A 16937-nucleotide genomic window follows, 5' to 3' on the forward strand; every position below is an offset into this window, starting at 1 on the left:
GCCGTTTCCCGGCGATATCTTACTAGATCCATTATGAGTTAAGTATTACGCTCAGCTTCCGCACCATGTATCAGAACACTAGAACATACTCGCGCAGACGTCGAAGCCAGCGCCTCATTGAGGCTGAGAACTCTAAGAAAAGACTTCGGGACTCAACTGAACCCATCCATTTGCCAATATTATCTTTTCCAACAGAAATCCTCCTATCGGTCATAAGTCACCTACCGTCGCCATGGCAACTTTCTTTAGGTTTGACTTGCAGATTCTTCTCAGAGTTAACTCGCAGAAACACTCTACCACGCTTTGAGGGAAAATATCTGGTTGAGTTTCTTTCAACCTTACAAAGAGACATCCCCAATATGTATTTCTGCTATTGTTGCAACAAGCTGCGCACACTCGATCCTAACCTTGATTACAAAAACCAAGCTCATACAGAGACTGCTGGAGTTTTCACGAATTCACGATGGGCGCCCGATCCCACCAATTTCTTACACATTAAGCTTCCGCCATTTTTTTCTTCCTTTCTCTTCGATACCAAAATATCATTTATGGAAGCAAACTTGGTCATGAATCGACACTTTCATGGCCTCTCTCATGGTACATCTCTCCGGGGCCTCGAACGATGTAGTATCCTCGAGGATGTTATCGAATTAGGCAGATGCATTATGTTCCGCCGTAAGTTGAAAAAAAGGGACTATATCTCGGAAGATTTCGTGGATCCAGAAGCCAAATTTCTCGAAGAAAATCCCGAAGCTCTGCCAAGGAGGGAAGACGCCTGGAGATTTTTATTTCGATCCAGCCCGAAGATCATCGATGATGAGCTCTTCATTGCCAGATTTTATACGTTAACTGGGCCTCCAGTGACTCGAGAGCAACTTAAAAAGTTGATGGAGAGTACTTCGATACCAATCTGCAGTCATCTCACCTGCTCGGCGTTCCCGTATTGCTGCTACCTCGGGAGACGCTTACCAAGGCGCTATTTGCGCTGCTGTCCATTCATTTGGTCAAAAAATCTTTACCGTGATGGTGATGGAAAAATAATCGAATTTGATCCGGAGCACGACTCTTGCTTATTATGCAGCACAGATTACGATATCTCAGTTGATCTAAAAACGAACAACGAAACGACCATCAAAATTAGTATCTATCATCGCCTAGGATCATGCCGGTCTCCGAGCGATAAACATTGGAATTATTTTGTTACCCCCCTCCCACAAGCTCCTTGTTGGAAGTTACTACTAAATGCCGATTTCAAACTCCCGCGTAACTTTGATTCCAATGACGGGCTGTTTGACTTTGGAAACTTCCCTTCGGCCCAAGAAATAAGATCTCGCCATCTGGAGGTTGATCCTGGGGTAGCCCGGCGAAAGTGGCACGAGGAGGCACCGGATGAAAAACTATAAGTTTACCTGGCGCATCTTAAGTTACACAAATGGCAATGTAAACCGATGAGTTTAGATATAATAAAAATTCTATCCCGCCCAGAATTCCTCTTCTATGATCTGGAGGTCAAGCTGGCCCCAAGTTCAGTAAAGATTGTCGTGTTATGTTCAAACAAACATTGAAGCTTCCATAGAGGTATACTTGAGGAAGCCACGCTCTGCAGGCTGCTATATGACACGAGGCGAAAACAACGGAAGACACTTCATTTTCTTTTAATAATTTTATCTCTACCTACATGTATATGTAAATTCGAATAATAGGCTCTTTGCCGTCTTCCTTTCTCCAAAAAGGTATACATCCATACGTCGACACCACTCAAAGTTTAATATGCGATGTAGCTCTTTGTTTCTACATAACATGAACTGTATGGGTTCTTTCCCGTCTCCTAGTATGCCATCCTGTTACTATGGTGATAAGATAGGCCAAAAAAGGTTATAAATAACTTCTATTTTCTTTTCTAGATGCTTTAGAGGGCAACATTCTTCCTTCCCAATAAATTTCATCTCAGATAGAATATAAGTAGGCCCTGGCCGCGTGACCGTCATGATTCGCCAACTCACCATTGTCCACAAAGTTGCTACTCTCCGCACAGTCGTCGAATCCCACGGGTAGAAGCGACAAATATATCTAAAATGGATATCCAGTTGACACTAAATCCTTCCACTGTTAATCGGGAATGTCCATTTTTACTGTCCTTACCGGTCGAACTTCTTCTCCCAATAGCATCTTACCTACCAATTCCAACACAAATATCTCTCGCTTTGACTTGCAAATGCTTGATGAAAGTGTTATTTCCTGAGAATACCCTACCACGGCTCAGCAAAGAGGACCGTATCACATTCCTTTCAACTTTGCAGAAAGATATACCTGGCACATACTTCTGCTTCTGTTGCCACCGGTTACGCCGACTGATACCAGATGTGGATTGGAATGGTCATGATCACAAATGGAACATTGGATACTTCAAATACCCAACGTGGAATATCAATTCAGGTAATAACTGGCATGTACCGGCTCCATACTATTTTTCATCGTTCAAAGACTATTTCTCTGTTGATTTTATGGATGCCTACCTAGTTATGAACCAACATTTTCTGGGTTCCTCCCATGGCCTGCCGCTTCACATTCTTGAACGGTATGCGTCGTTTCAAGACCATATCGAGTTGCATAATTGCCAACACAGTTCACCGTTCCAAGGCGTAACCAAGGAGGAGTCACAAAGTCCTTCAGGATCCGACTATCGCCTCTATGAGCGGAAGGACGATGAACCTGATCGAAAAGAGACCGCCTGGAGGCTTTCGTTTCAGATGATTCCAAAGATTATCCATGGCAAACTGTATTTGGGTCGATTCTACACGATAGTTGGTCCTCTGATGCCTTGGAACTGTATGGCGAGGCTCATCAGTAGCTGTTCGCCAGAGATTTGCAACCATTGGAGATGCTTGGCAGATGCGAGACTAGTATGCCCTGCTCAACATGGCCCCATGGCACACGCGAACTCGGACAGCTATATATCCATTGTTCCAAGATTATACAATATGGAAGGGGATTTCGAACCGCCCAAAAATTATCCGGAGGGCGGCTCATGCCTATTTTGCGATACGGACTACGAGATTTCACTCCACCAGAATAAAGAAAACAAGGAATGGCGATTCAGGCTTATCACGTATCACTGCCTTGGATCATGTCGGTCTCCAAAAGACAAATTTTGGAAATCTCTCGTGGGAAACTTGGGAAGAAGACATGATCATAGTCAGAGCAAGGCACAGTGTTCTTGTGGCAATATCAAGCGAGAATGGCATGAGGGGAGCTAAAGATGGGTCAGAGCGAGGCACGGTTTTCTTGTGGGAATGTCAAGCGATAATGGCGTGAAGGGAGCTAAAGATAGCGAGCGCAGTATGTTAATGAAGAATATACTCTGATATTTCTCTCATGAGTTGACGAACACGTTTTGATAAGATGATTTGATCAGCCTAGTGATTCTTATATTCCTCAGACAAACTAGGTTTCTTGCCTTATGTTCGGTGTCAATAGGACTAGTTCAACAGTACATTTCCAACTATCAACGCAATGTGCTACTGCTAGGGTCTGGATGTGAATTCACACTCAGTCAGTTCTAGAGGCTGTCGACATTCTCCCAGAGAGACATACCTTATATTTTCTGGGGGATTCCAATATATTCCATACCACGTGTAAGAATAATGTTTTTTTTTATAATCTACCTAGCGTATATGTACCTTTATATCATTACGTCTGTTCGTATTAGCATCTATACACATAATAATATACACCGCCTCTATCCTCCTAAAAGTCAAATGAGTCATGTGGGGCATACGCCGCATATAGGCAATTATATTATTGAGTTCCATATGGAACATACATTGTTCAAGATGGCTGATGAATTCATAATGTATAGTTCAGAGCAGGGCTGCGACCCGGCCTTTATTTCATGATCCTGAATCAATCCGTAGCTCAAACTGATCGGCCACAATCCACCAACTCGAATCTTGAAGATTGGAGCTGCAAAGTATCATCGATAAAAGCCCAAGATCAAATTTTGAGTTTAGTATGATACGAAATATTTCTCAAAGTAAGATAAGCCATATTGCGTGAATATGTGACTCCTTTTGCTACAAAAGGCCTATAAAGGAACGACAGTAGCCATGACCCTTCAGTTCTATGAGCAATGATCTTTCTTCCTCAAACATCAAAACCTACTAAAAACAATAAAGAACCGGCAACATATGATTAAACAGCAAAGTCAGATGGGAATTAAATTAGAGGCTCTCAAAGAGTCCTCACAAAAAGCGGATGCCTCTTTCGACGCAGCACAAGGAATACCGGATGCCTCTTTCGACGCATCACAAGGAACACCGGATGCCTCTTTCGACATAGCACAAAGAACGCCGAGATGTTGGTTCGTGACCATGCCAGTCGAGATCCTCCTCGACATAAAGGATTGCTTAGAACCGCAATGGCAAACAGCTTTGGCCGTGACCTGCAAACGCTTCATGGCGGTTCTGTTCCGTGAAGGCAATCTGCCTTGTCTCACAAAGGGAGAACTGGCTGAATTCTTGTCCACATTGTCAAAAGATGTACCTCATGCTTATTTCTGCTGGTGTTGCAACATGCTCCGACTATTGAACCCCGAAGCCGATTGGGATGGGCAGAACCACAGATCGACCGTTCAAGCCATCGAGAATTCCATGTGGACAAATGGAACTCAAAGGAGGGGCAATCTCTACTTGTCGCCACCCTATTTCCTCTTCGCGGAAACTCCTACCATTTGTTTCATGACCGCATATCTGGTAATGAACCGCCATTTCTATGGGGCCTCTCACGGTATTTCGCTTCAAAGCTTGCAGTCCTCTGCGAGTTACGAGGAAAAGCTGGCATTGAGTAAGTGTCAGTGTCGCTATTCGTTTGGCTCAAGCCCCTCTTGCAAAACTACGAGCGGAATCTTCCAGCCGACTTTGACCATAAGCCCAAGAAAAAAAGATCTTTGGAGGTTTTCTAGTCAATCTACCCCCAAAATCGTCGATGGGAGTCTTTATATCGGCCGAATTTTTACAATGGTTGGACCGCTGGTGCGCTGGGAACAAATTGCAAGGCTGATTGAGAGCGTACGACCTGGAATATGCCAACACTTGGAATGTGCAGCGTCGCTACCGCGATTCTGTCGCCATGACCGCCAGGCCTCGAAAAAGCCCGTGGATCGACGTCTTTACATCGCTTCACTGACGGGTAGGTGGGGGGATGTTTTGGAGGACCTCAGGTCTGAAAAGTTCAACCCAGAAAAAGGATCATGCTTATTGTGCGCAACCGACTACGACATCTCGCTCGAACAAGATATAAACGAAAAGGAGTGGCACTTTACCCTTCGTACATATCACTGCCTTGGGCCCTGTCGGACTCCAAACGACCAACTCTGGGCTTACTTCACCAGTGATTTCCAGGATGCACACGGTTTCTGGGGAACCTCATCTGAGAGAAACAGCGAGCTGGAAGAACTTCAATCTCGCCACTTAAAGCTGGATCATGGAGGAGCGCGTCGAATATGGTACGGGAAAGATGAATCTAGGATATAGGTGATTTATACTGAAAAACTAGTTAAGGTAGAACTATAGAGATTTTGATATACTTCCCATTCTTAAAAATTAAGACGTCAGTATGCGACAAGATAAAAAGAAAGAGAGAGAGAGAGAGAGAGAGGGAGAGAGAGAGAGAGGGAGGGAGGGAGAGAGATAGATAGAGAGAGAGAGAGATTCTAGGCGGTTGCCACATATATTCGAGATTGGCAATGAATCCGAATCCTATTCAAACCCACCAAGCAGGAAGATCTTTCTATGTTGCGGCTACGTTATCCACATGTAACATTAGAAAGTAGCTACCCATTGGACAATTCCAGATACGGTGGGCTGTTTTAGCTATATAAAGTAAACCGCCGTTGATCCTTTTTGAACTATCATGGTGTCCAATATTAGCGACTGCTGCTGCAATGAGAAAGAGCCTGAAATGCAATTCCATGTTGTTTTGGCACCATAATGTTCAACTGTTACTACAACTAGCCGAAACGTGGAGTATATTGAACAAAAAAGAGCCTTTGTAGGTAATTCTTTCGTTATCACAGCATTAAGATGCAAACAGATACTGGGAAATCCTAAGAGTACTACTACGTGGGTAGGCATCTGATAGCAGCTGTGGACTCGCAATGTCTGTCAGCTGTCTACGCACGCAGGCCTAGGGATGGCCACCACCTGGCAACGCTGGAATTAACTGCAAAGTGAACTGAAAACAAAGTGAATTACTTCTGATTGAGTGACTTGCTGGGGGTCCATCCAACGAAAAAATTTCAGACGCGTTTGTTTCCTCCTCTCCCCTCTCCCCACCACCAAGGGTTCATTTCCCTCCTTTCCATCACATCTCAACCTCAAAACCCCTTCAACCAGACGATTTTAGCACTCTGCCACGGTTGACGACGATATTAGACATGGCAGCGGTGGTCAATATCACGGCGCCTCTCGGTCAAATCGTCCAAACGGCATCTCCGGCCCAAAAGCTGCACGCAAGGCAATTGGTGCGGCTATTCAAAGACGTGCCTACCACGAATCCCGTCAAAGCTTGTTTCACGACCCCCGAAATTTTCAAAGCAAGATGGCTGGTCGAAGAGAACAGTTCTTTGAGCCGGCCTGAAGAGTTCTTTGAGAATGCCAACGAGGTGCGATATCCTGCCCATTGGCTCACAGTACAGGGAGCCACCAATGCCGTGGCCAATTTCCGAGGATTTGCAAATCTATTGCCGGGCTGGGGCCCTTTGGTCATCACTCGAGGCAATAATCCCGTACAGAGTCAATTCAACCTCAGGATCGAGGTGCTAGGGCGCTCTGAACCTGAACAACCTTGGTCCCCGTCCCACCGACGAATAAAGCACATGGTTGGTACAATCGCCGACACTGCGTTTGCCCTCTTGTCGTCTCCTAGAAGCCTCCAGAAGCTCCAGGAAATGTTCACCATCATCAGGGACAACTGGAATGAGAGGGGAATTGACCATTGCGTCTCCGGGGGGGCCAATTCACAGATAGTGGTGAACCATTTTCTCACCACGCTCCAAGCTCGATTTCCAACACTGAAACTTGTGGGCCATAAGGATCGGACGCTGAATTCCGACCAGTTCCATCGTGGGCTCGACAAGGTGACACGTTCCAGAACCTCGATCCTGAAGCATGTGGTGATTTGATTCTGCAATCTAGCCCATGCCGTTCATCTGCGGAACATTTTGCCAATCACCTACCGGCATCTGGTTGGTGAAATCAAAAGCAGCGGTCGGATAAACCGGTACAACATGAGTTCGATCAGAAAACCCAAGTCACCGGAACCAGATGCTGAGTGAGGGTGGTCCAAGGGGCTTAGCCTCCATGGTGCTGGAGGAGGCTTGGGCTGGTTGCTCCATGGCGCTAGAAGATGCGAGATTTAATTACTGGGCTAGGTTTAAAGCTATTGCTCGCCTGTACTTGCTCAGGAATTGCCTGATTCCATTGAGGCGGGCGGCTTGTGTCTCTCTTATTCCTCTCAAAGATTCACTTGTGCGGCAGAGTACTAGGTAGGCTCTTGAGACACATTCAAGAGCTCGGCATATCCATTGATAGCCGTAAGATACCGTAAGATATAGTAACTCTAGGCCGGGGATAGGTAGTTTAATTGGGCGTTTCGGAAAATCCACTTCATATTTGATTATGTTCTTATCTGGTACATGTATACTGTAACACTCCACATCTCATTATGGCTACCTAAGTTCTACTAAACCTCGCTTTAAAGCGACCCAGGTCATCATGTGTTCCCTACCGCACCCTGTGACGACACTGTTCGTGTCTGAGAAGCTTGTTTACCGCAGCGTGCAAATTGAAGACAATGACACCTTCTACGCAATCATTAGCGAGCCTGGGTGCATGGAGCTTGGCCATCCCTTAATCCCTCGACCGCCAATCTAGAGGTCAATGGACGAGTTTTTAGAAGTGTACCAGAAGAAGGCTTTGATCTTTGTCTTCATCTGCTTGAAAGAGACATCGGAGAGTGGACATCCCACAGCCGGAAAGCCAATTGGATCTCTGAACATGACCCCGCCGTCACTCGAGTCCAAAGAAGATCATCGATCTACCAGCTTTGCTATTTGGCTCTCGGAAGAATACCGCGGCAAGGGCTACGGTGCTGAAGCTACAAAGTGGGCTGTAGACTGGGCTTTCAATTATACGGGAGTGCACCGCATTGAGCTTTGGTTTCAGCTACAACGAGGCAGCGATAAGGCTTTGGGAAAGGATTGGGTTCAAGTTGGAAGGCCGGAAGCGTGAAAGTGTGTGGTTTCAGCGTAAGTGGTTTGATACTCTCCTGTACTCTATCCTCGAGCATGATTGGGAGGGCAAATGAAGAGAATTGTGCCACCAAATGTCACCAGCTTGTTTTGGTTTCACCGTTTACCATTGTTTGCCATATCATTGGCGCCGTGCAGCATGTCTGCAGCGGTTGATGGAAACACCAAATTTGGCGCAATGGATGTTTTGCTATAGAGCACTGAGCTTCATGGAATGAGCCTAGTACACCATCGCTATTCACCTAAATGAGAGTCTTGCTTGTGTTGGGGCTGCTAAGGGAATGCCCATTGGCTAATTGTTGTTTAAATAAGTTGTATACGTCTGTTCACATTGTTGGACATTCACCGAGACTAAATTGCCGAGATAAGTTGAGCGGGTAACTTTTTCATACAGGCCACAATTAGAGATCACCACCAGTGGCTAATCAGAAGTTAGTTGATAAATGACTGATATTCATAATTTTACTAAGGAGTGACGAAAAGCACATTAACAGATTTGAATGAATGTCCGTGGCAATCCACCTTCCTGCGTGACCCCTGAGTGTTCCATCACAGCGAAAACTGTTTGCCAAAGAGAGACATGGCCTGTCGAAGTTGACTGGCAGGTAGTTAATTCCTAAGTTCATCCTCAATATCATCATTGTACACTCGAGCTAGTGGGCTTCGAATGGGAATGTTTCTCTGTCCCTCTCGGGGAGTAGCTTCGGGAATGAAAGCAACCTTGGTTCCCTTTGGAACCAGAAGACAATAAGTTGAGCCTCCGTGATGGAACATTCCAAGTTCTTCTCCCTTTTTAACTTCTACTCCTCCCTCAGGCACATTGATAAACTTCTCATTAATCTCACAAGAAGACACGTCGGCCATGCCAACGTAGAGAAGAGCGATGATGCCAATTTTCGGGTTTCTAATGTAATAGACGGCTCGCGTGGCAAAATGGGTAATATAGCCTTGGGCAAGGTCTGGAGAAGCCGGATCAGGCCCATCAGGATTGGAAAACCCCGTGACAGTAGGCGCTGCAAAGTAGGTGCCTTGGATAACCTCAGTGTAGAGGACTTTGCCGCTGATTGGCGAGTCCCAGCGATGGTAAGAGGTAGCACTCAAGAAGGCCTGATAAACTGTGCCACCGACGAACAGGGATGCATAATCTTCGTTCTTATTCAACATGTCCATGACGGAGTATGGCTGTCCCTTTAGCCAAAACTTGTCGTAGTCTTTTGCATTGGGCTGGAGCGAGAAAGGCTTAGATTCACACGAGTTTATGATCCAATCATCATTGTCCTTGAAGTGAATGGGGCGGAGTTCTTTATCTGGGTACTGCTTGAACGTTCGAATGAAGAAATCGTCCCAAGATTGAAAACCCCAGTAGTCTTTCTTAGGGTCACACTCAAAAAGTTCCTCGAATTTGAGATGTTCACCTTCGAGATTGGTGTCATCTTCGATTTGCTTCCGCGATTCAGGGCTCAACCAAGCCTCATCTAATGGAATGTCGTCACCCTCTTTGGGTAGCAGGACTTTTGCAGAAGCAATTGTCTGTAAGAAGTTTGTCTTCCAAGTGTTGAGTATGACTTCGAATTTCTTATTGATATCTGGCTTGAGAAAAAAGGCATATCCACTAGGAGTAGCCATTGGCCAGTCTAAAACGGCATTGAATGGAAATCCAACCAGACCGACGTCGTATTCCAACTTTCTCCATATAGGAGCCCTCGACGTCATAACCTTGTCGAAACAAATGTACAAATCATCAAGAGATTTAATTTGTTTGTTGCCAACAGGGTCATCGATATAAGGGGGCTTGTTAGGGACCTCGTCTAGCATGGCTTGAGCCAGCATGCGAAGCTCGGCAGAGCTCTCAACGTATTTCTTTAAGTCATCCACCTCTGGACTGAGAACCCATGGGCCCTTGAATTTTTTCTTGTCTCTTTCGATCTCCTCGAGGAGACCGCGAAGCCAATCTATAAGAAGATCGTCGTTCTCAGGCAGCCAGTGCCCAATCCTACGGAAGGGTGGTTGGCGGACGGGGAGTGGAAATGGAGTTGCCATTGTGAGTCTTGTCGCCGATAATCAAGTCGAAGAATATTTGATCTTGGAATTAAAGTTCATATAAGTCGGTTGTTGTTGTTGATGATGAGAAGGAAGAGTTTTTGAGACTAAGGGGGCTCGACTGGCACCTATATATATACTTCTGTGCTTGCCCATCTGCTTTGACTTCATAACCTCCAGGCACAAGATAGTAGATACAGTTTCCTCTCTTCACCTAAGAGACGTAATGGCTTCGTAATGATCAATTATCGTATGTAGATGGATAGGCATCGCCCCGCACTTTGACGTGGTGTGTAACAGTAATAGTCCGCATGGATATAGGGTCCATTATTGCTCTTACGTGGTACGGCTACCGAAGCCTGATGAGACTGGTTGAGATTGGAATGCATGACATGCTGTACTATGCACATCTTCCAGATTAGGTTGCCCACGAGAACATGGAGCTGCAGTGGCTGGCTGAAATTGAAACATTGTTCGTGCACAAAAAGATTTTATGAGTGCTGATCATCAGAGGGAAAAGGTCATATACTGGGTACTTGGCATACTTGCCCTGTATCTGGATAACCAAGGACAATGTCTTATACCAGCTGGAACTAATCTTTGCCCTGAGGGTCGTCGATATATCCTATCTGAATAAAATATTGACATACATTGTGCAACATCAATGAATAATATACAGTCAGACCCTTGAACAATTGAGTAATTGTAAAGTGATCTAAAACTAGTTCATACATAATAGACTGCAGCTGCCCAAGCGTTGGCAAATGATATCGTGCATATAAGAAGCCCATGATATAACGAATTACTGCATGAAGTGGCGAATATATTTACAGCTGTTGGCCAATATCAGATGGCTTCCCCGCTCGGGTGAAGCAGTGCAGCCAATAATAAATCTGATGTGCGGCAACACATCAGATACATCTTGCCAAGACGATCGTCTGCCAGATCGGTCAAATCAAGGAACAGAATCACCGGCTAAAATAGGTGAGAAATCCTTCTTTTCTATTCTTTTTCACGCAACATGTCACTCTAGTGACTATTCCTCGAATCTATACACGTATGGGATCATACGGTGGACTCTGTTATGATGTGCATGGAGGCGTGGATACATATGCAGGTTTCACGGTCAAAAAAGCCCCGGATGGAAAATAGGAAAATTAAAGTGCGGGGACTTGCGCATGCAACCGGTTGGACAAGACAATTGATTTACTTAACCATTGTCACATAATTCATTAGGTAGTCACACCGCTCCTGGGAGGGGCATGCAGGTGAATTCACATATATTCATCTATTCCGCTCCACTCGGTTCGATCTCGTTGGCGAGCATGTTCGGGCGGCGTCTAAGTTTATGTCTCCTTGCGGAACGAAATGCAGACTCACGTAAGTTTGCTCGAGAGAAAAGCTCCGCCTGTATGGCTTGTACTACCATACGACAAATGAGAGGCCAATGTTGTGCCTCGGTAAGAAAAAGGAAACATTTGGTTGTACGTAGTCGCGTACGAGTGGCGTATGCACGTCATATCAGAGGTCCAGAACGCGTATACGCAGTTTCAGATTGTCGGTGTATATATACAATGAGAGCAATTTCGCAAGTCGAGACCGATCCGAGGACAATATTGAAACATACATATGTAGGACAAAGAGGCAGGCGAATGAACTTCAAACACGACGTAAATGCTTCAGCAGTGGCTGTGTGGCGATAATGCACATGTGTGCATTTAACATTGAGACTCAACAACAGCGAATCGTATGAGACGCGTGGAAACGAATCAACGCGCACCACGTCCAGATTACGTCGAGTGTGAGAAAGGAGGAGTTGAGGTGCCTATCTTATGGATTGTCTATCGGTAGGCATGCTGAATTCCGCCCAAGCGTGGACAAACGTAGAGTTGTGGTTATGGTCGAGACATTGGCGTTCTATTCTGTCTGTCTCGAAAGGTGGGATTATATGCGATGATATTCGAAATAAATGGATTAAGATAGCCAAGTATATATGATCTCCATATTAGTTGAAAAGGGATGGAGGACAGTTGAGAAGGCTTTGCATACCCCGGCCATACGCGCTCAAGCGTGCTCGAGAGCTTCGGTAAAATACCCTTATCTTAGAACAAGGCGCGCAAATCGTTAAAGTGTTATCACGTAACTCTTTGGACTTTCATCATATGGCCTAGCCTTGCCTTAAAAGCTGAAATCCAGGCTGAAAGTAACTGTGATAGCGTCGTCAATATAGAAGGCAGTAGTGATCTTGATGATAAATTAGGATGGTCCAATTCGGCTGGATCCAAATTTTCGGGTGACTATTGGTAACAACCATCGTCGCCGTTTAAGCATTGCTCTCAAAAACCCGGCGTCTCAAGAAGACTTTGAAGCTTGCAATGATGACACTGATGATGTCCAAAGCTCGCTGCAATACTTGGCTCCGCTCAGAACATTAACTGTTGGAGTCGTATGGAGATTGCCCGAAAGATCTTTCACAGATGTTGACGGAGTGGAAGTAGCTGATCATCCCCACTGATGACAGGAATCCCGGCAGTGAAGTGGGAAAGGGCTTGGAGCTCGGCATAAATGCTCGAGATACAAAGAAACCGAGCAGCTGGGATGGAAGGAAGAGTCGAGGTACACTTTGATGTGTACGACAGAAAGGCTTCTGATTTCGACATTATCCATCTCTACGTGGCTCTTATTATGGCAGTGTTTCAAACTGGATTCTACCTCCGCCACTCGAAGGGATATTACCACAAAAGAAACTATAGCTCTAAACACGCTATAACTTTATACTAGGATATTTGAACTGGAGTTGTTAACAGAAATTCACAGTGCCTGTCACCGAATCCCTGGTAGCCCAATCATTGATGGCGTAGACGTCATGGCACAGGCAACTGACAATGTGTATGGGCAAGCGGGTTGGATGTCATCTGCATTGAGCACTGGTACTCGCATAACGAGGGAGGTGGTGAAGTTCATTGCCTTACAAACATAATCTATATCCCAGCTCATAGATGATGGGACTGTGATTCATTTCCGGAATATGAAGATTCTGAATCAGAACTAAGCTGGTCCGAACTCTCAACAATCGGGCCTGATAGCAGTAGTTAGTAGACGAACTAACTAGAGAGTAATAGTGATGGCGATATACATGGTTATACCGTATTAACTAGAGTTTTGATAGATAGACTTTGGTCATAGAAATGACTATGGTATACCCTCGGCAGTCTATACCTAGGTATAGTTTGTCCTAAGTTGACAATATCTGTATGCTAGAGTGCAAACAAAGCACTCGGACTCATTACGATATGTGTAGTTAGCAATTGGAATTGCCGAAGACTTCTCTTCTATTATTCTGATTTACCTCTATGCATTCCGTCGAATCAATTTGTCAACGTTCCCCTTCCGTGCCGCTCTGGAGATTCAAGTCGTCACAGGCTCAACTTCCTCTATTACGGCACGGATATTTTTAATTTCTCACATCATCATCCGACAAACAGCTTCGCCTGCTAAGCTTCAGACATTCACACTTATACGAGGTTGGGCGCTACACGAGCGGCGATGCACTTTGGTTACATTTATAAATCCTTCAGCTCTTGATGCATCCTAAATGTTCCGCAACATCCGTTTTTACCGGAAGGTTTGTGAGAATATTCAACAAAAGACGTCATTTGGATGTACCTACATGCAAGTCAGCTGAGTAGATTATAAACATAAACTTACGATAATTTGGAGGATAAAAGTGTCGACTGAGGGGGATGCTTCGTACCCCTCATCACCACCGACGAGCCGACAGCGAAGGATCACGGTTATGCGGCAATAGAGGAAGTTTATGCGCTGGCAGCGCCGAAAGGAATATATTCCTTCAAATCCATTTTGTAAAAATAATCATTGGGATGACGTTTTTTCAGTACTCTTATAAAGGATTGATACCAGAAACCCTTTTGGGGATACCTGCGAGTTGATCGATGTTCCAAATATGTCGATATTTTTGAAGATCCCGGATAATGTGGTGTTACATCTACACATTCGGTCCAATCCATATTCATGCGAAGCCAAAGAGACTCATACAAGATGGAATCAATGTGAAATTCCACTCTTTGCTGGATACAAAATGAATATAAATATCAACGCTCGTTCTTCCCTCGGACGTCAAACAATCACAGCTCAAGCCCAATAAACAACGACAACAGGATACACAAAGCTTCTTAACCACGCTTTAAATCTAATCTCACTGTTTAATCCGACATGCAATTTTCAGCTCTTCTTTTGACTATTCCCGCTGCTTTTGTAACTGCAAGCCCAATAACAGAGCGTCAAGTGGCTTCTGGCTGCTATGCCTTGTGGGTCTACGCTTGCTTTTCTATGTGATTCGTTATAAGCTAATGTTTGATCAATTAGTGAGGACCCTGGCTGTGGTATTAATTACGCCGTTTGTCAATGTGCCAATGGTTCGTACTGCGCTTCAATGATATAGCATGAAGAGTACTAACAATAAACAGGGTGGTTTTATCAGTTTAACCAAGACAATGCCAATAACGGAAACTACTGCAACCCTCCCTGGGGAATCCTTGCAACCAGCGAATCCGGACTTCCTGGCTACAGTTGTTAGGAGAAACAAATGGGATAAGCTTCTAATTTAAGAAATTCATGTCAGAAAGCTTGAACCTTATTATGCAGCTTCTTTCTATAAATAAAAAAATGAGCCCACATACTTGATGATCGCTACGACGTGATTCTAATGCATATCAGCTCTAACGGTAGATCAAACTACATGTAGCGGTATAAGAGACACTAAACATTCCCTTTGTTTCATTCTTTCTAATCTAGCTAAATCATCAAAACCGATATCAGCGAACATTCTAATCTGCCATACGCCCTTACTAGAATGCTTCTTAAAACATTAATCTAGCTGCACATTTCCAATCACGGACCAGTTGGAACCATCATATTGAACCTCTCTTATTTCCCCATCTACCAAATAATAGCAGCGAGCCATACCGTAGTCTGACAATAAAGAAGCCACGGCCCAGAGAGTTGGTGCGAGGCAAGATATGCCCGTGCCTTTGTCGGGACCACCAAGCGAGGCAGGCGTCGATGAGGTTCGCCATCCAGTATCATCATCTTCCCAAGTCATCTGGAGAGCACCTGTACTATCTTGCCAGAGGATATAGGTATTCATAGCGCCGTCAGTTGTATCAGAGTCTCGAGGAACGGTGAACGCACCCATGGCCACGTTTGCTGGGATAGTAATGGATGGTGCACCTGTATTGGTCACTGCATGAGAATTTGAGAATTCCAATACCAAAGATGGGGGTTACAAACTCACCAACATTAAACTTGTCGGTCGAGTTGTTTCTTTCCTCGATGTGGAGCTTCTGATCATCCTGCTGATAGATAAGCTTCTCACCTCCGAACCTCCCAGCCGCTACGGAATAAGGCACTTCTGCAAAGGCTGAATTGTTCTGGCATTTAAGGCCTACTTCGCTCTGCGCCCATGTCAGATTGGCATAGTACGCCTCTTGCATCTGGTCACTGTCATCTTGAAAGATGACGCTTGGCCAGTATGATGCAATCTTCGAATCACCTGCTGCTTTCCACCCTTTGGAGGACATGATTCCGCTCCCATTAAAAGTTTGTGCTGAAGGCGAAGGCGAGTCCTGCTCCCTGAAATAGAACTCTTGCATCTCGTTTGCTTCGTTGAGATAAAAGATTTCGACTTGCGTAAAGTTCTATGTAGTTGAGCTCGGCTCACGTTAGCAGAGGCATATAAACTGAGGAGATTAATGAAAACAAGGCCCACATTACTGCTCGTCACTGGAGTGAAGAAAAAGAATGGTATATTGAAGCATGATGCTGCAATTGGGGTCCCTAGTTTGGCCCTTGTACCCGTCAAATTGGCCAGTGTTGACCATTTACCATCTCCAGAGTGGTACCGCATAAGACGCAGATCTCCATTGTGTCTCTGGTAGATCAAGCGGATGGTGAAGCTTGACGAGCCTGTCCACCAACCCGTGACGCCAATACCCGAGGTCGCATAGACGGCAGTGAGCGGCGGATCTGAAGAACCTGGAGGTTTGCCAGAAGCTTCTGGAGTGGCGGAAGCTCCTCGTGTTTTCGCAGGAGCCTTGTGATTATGTCGCGATCCAAGGATACCGCCCAACACGGCTCCCACGACCACAAGCAGCAGAGCTACACCTGCTAGGATGAACCACAGCTTCTTTCTCCGTGGTTTCGGTTCGGTTTCTTCTATAAAGTCTTGGGTTTTGGTTCCACCGATGCCATTCTGTCCATTATTCACCACCTCCAAACCGTCATAGCCGCTGAATGCTTCCAATCCCTGCGCGATCTGGATTTTGGTTGAGACTTCTAGACCCCCAACATCAGGTGGTCGTACCTCCAATCCACCAATATCCGGTAGCTGTACCTCCAGCCCAGAAGCATCACGGCCAAAAATCGTACTCATGGCATTCCAGCCCGGTATATCGCCCGGAGATGGTAGACAGGGAAGGAGAGAGCGCTGAAATTGAAGATAAATAGTCACACCGCATCGTGAGATTTCTGCTGAAGTTTCGAGGAGCTCGTAGGAATAAAATTGTCCACG

General features: G+C 45.3%; 8 protein-coding genes across 8 annotated transcripts; 6 read left to right on the forward strand and 2 right to left on the reverse strand.

The window, feature by feature from the left end:
- Positions 1–49: 49 nt before the first annotated feature.
- Positions 50–1481, forward strand: M431DRAFT_508840 (hypothetical protein). Its single transcript, XM_024919177.1, has one exon. The coding sequence runs from the start codon at positions 66–68 to the stop codon at positions 1401–1403; it is 1338 nt and encodes a 445-aa protein (XP_024773440.1). The 5' UTR covers positions 50–65; the 3' UTR covers positions 1404–1481.
- Positions 1482–2075: 594 nt separating this feature from the next.
- On the forward strand, positions 2076–3541 carry M431DRAFT_495725 (hypothetical protein; the record flags this gene model as incomplete). The annotated part of the gene is made up of 2 exons (XM_024917401.1): positions 2076–3195; positions 3492–3541. 2 exons carry the CDS (start codon positions 2076–2078, stop codon positions 3539–3541), a joined length of 1170 nt encoding a protein of 389 aa, XP_024773441.1.
- A 1213-nt stretch (positions 3542–4754) lies between these two features.
- Positions 4755–5531, forward strand: M431DRAFT_87307 (hypothetical protein; the record flags this gene model as incomplete). The annotated part of the gene is made up of 1 exon (XM_024923786.1): positions 4755–5531. The coding sequence occupies one exon, from the start codon at positions 4755–4757 to the stop codon at positions 5529–5531; it is 777 nt and encodes a 258-aa protein (XP_024773442.1).
- An 854-nt stretch (positions 5532–6385) lies between these two features.
- Positions 6386–7180, forward strand: M431DRAFT_554995 (hypothetical protein; the record flags this gene model as incomplete). The annotated part of the gene is made up of 1 exon (XM_024921410.1): positions 6386–7180. The coding sequence occupies exon 1, from the start codon at positions 6434–6436 to the stop codon at positions 7178–7180; it is 747 nt and encodes a 248-aa protein (XP_024773443.1). The 5' UTR covers positions 6386–6433.
- A 757-nt stretch (positions 7181–7937) lies between these two features.
- Positions 7938–8288, forward strand: M431DRAFT_482628 (hypothetical protein; the record flags this gene model as incomplete). Its single annotated transcript, XM_024916055.1, has 1 exon — positions 7938–8288. The coding sequence occupies one exon, from the start codon at positions 7938–7940 to the stop codon at positions 8286–8288; it is 351 nt and encodes a 116-aa protein (XP_024773444.1).
- A 364-nt stretch (positions 8289–8652) lies between these two features.
- On the reverse strand, positions 8653–10621 carry M431DRAFT_508841 (hypothetical protein). Its single transcript, XM_024919178.1, has one exon. It carries the CDS (start codon positions 10346–10348, stop codon positions 8918–8920), a length of 1431 nt encoding a protein of 476 aa, XP_024773445.1. The 5' UTR covers positions 10349–10621; the 3' UTR covers positions 8653–8917.
- A 3960-nt stretch (positions 10622–14581) lies between these two features.
- On the forward strand, positions 14582–14945 carry M431DRAFT_495727 (hypothetical protein; the record flags this gene model as incomplete). Its single annotated transcript, XM_024917402.1, has 3 exons — positions 14582–14676; positions 14735–14784; positions 14836–14945. 3 exons carry the CDS (start codon positions 14582–14584, stop codon positions 14943–14945), a joined length of 255 nt encoding a protein of 84 aa, XP_024773446.1.
- Positions 14946–15138: 193 nt separating this feature from the next.
- Positions 15139–16814, reverse strand: M431DRAFT_520718 (hypothetical protein). The gene is made up of 3 exons (XM_024920441.1): positions 16137–16814; positions 15663–16065; positions 15139–15598 (listed from the first exon to the last, which is right to left on the reverse strand). The coding sequence occupies exons 1-3, from the start codon at positions 16797–16799 to the stop codon at positions 15237–15239; spliced, it is 1428 nt and encodes a 475-aa protein (XP_024773447.1). The 5' UTR covers positions 16800–16814; the 3' UTR covers positions 15139–15236.
- Positions 16815–16937: the final 123 nt, after the last annotated feature.

Source organism: Trichoderma harzianum, assembly GCF_003025095.1.
Source record: "Trichoderma harzianum CBS 226.95 unplaced genomic scaffold M431scaffold_7, whole genome shotgun sequence".
Taxonomy (NCBI): Eukaryota; Fungi; Ascomycota; class Sordariomycetes; order Hypocreales; family Hypocreaceae; genus Trichoderma; species Trichoderma harzianum.

Coding starts and splice junctions, on each gene's coding strand:
- M431DRAFT_508841 (XM_024919178.1), bottom strand. CDS start 10,348: ATGGCAACTCCATTTCCACTCCCCGTCCGCCAACCACCCTTCCGTAGG.
- M431DRAFT_508840 (XM_024919177.1), top strand. CDS start 66: ATGTATCAGAACACTAGAACATACTCGCGCAGACGTCGAAGCCAGCGC.
- M431DRAFT_520718 (XM_024920441.1), bottom strand. CDS start 16,799: ATGAGTACGATTTTTGGCCGTGATGCTTCTGGGCTGGAGGTACAGCTA. Junction 16,066..16,136: donor CTCCAGTGACGAGCAGTAAT/GTGGGCCTTGTT, acceptor TCAACTACATAG/AACTTTACGCAAGTCGAAAT. Junction 15,599..15,662: donor GACCGACAAGTTTAATGTTG/GTGAGTTTGTAA, acceptor TGACCAATACAG/GTGCACCATCCATTACTATC.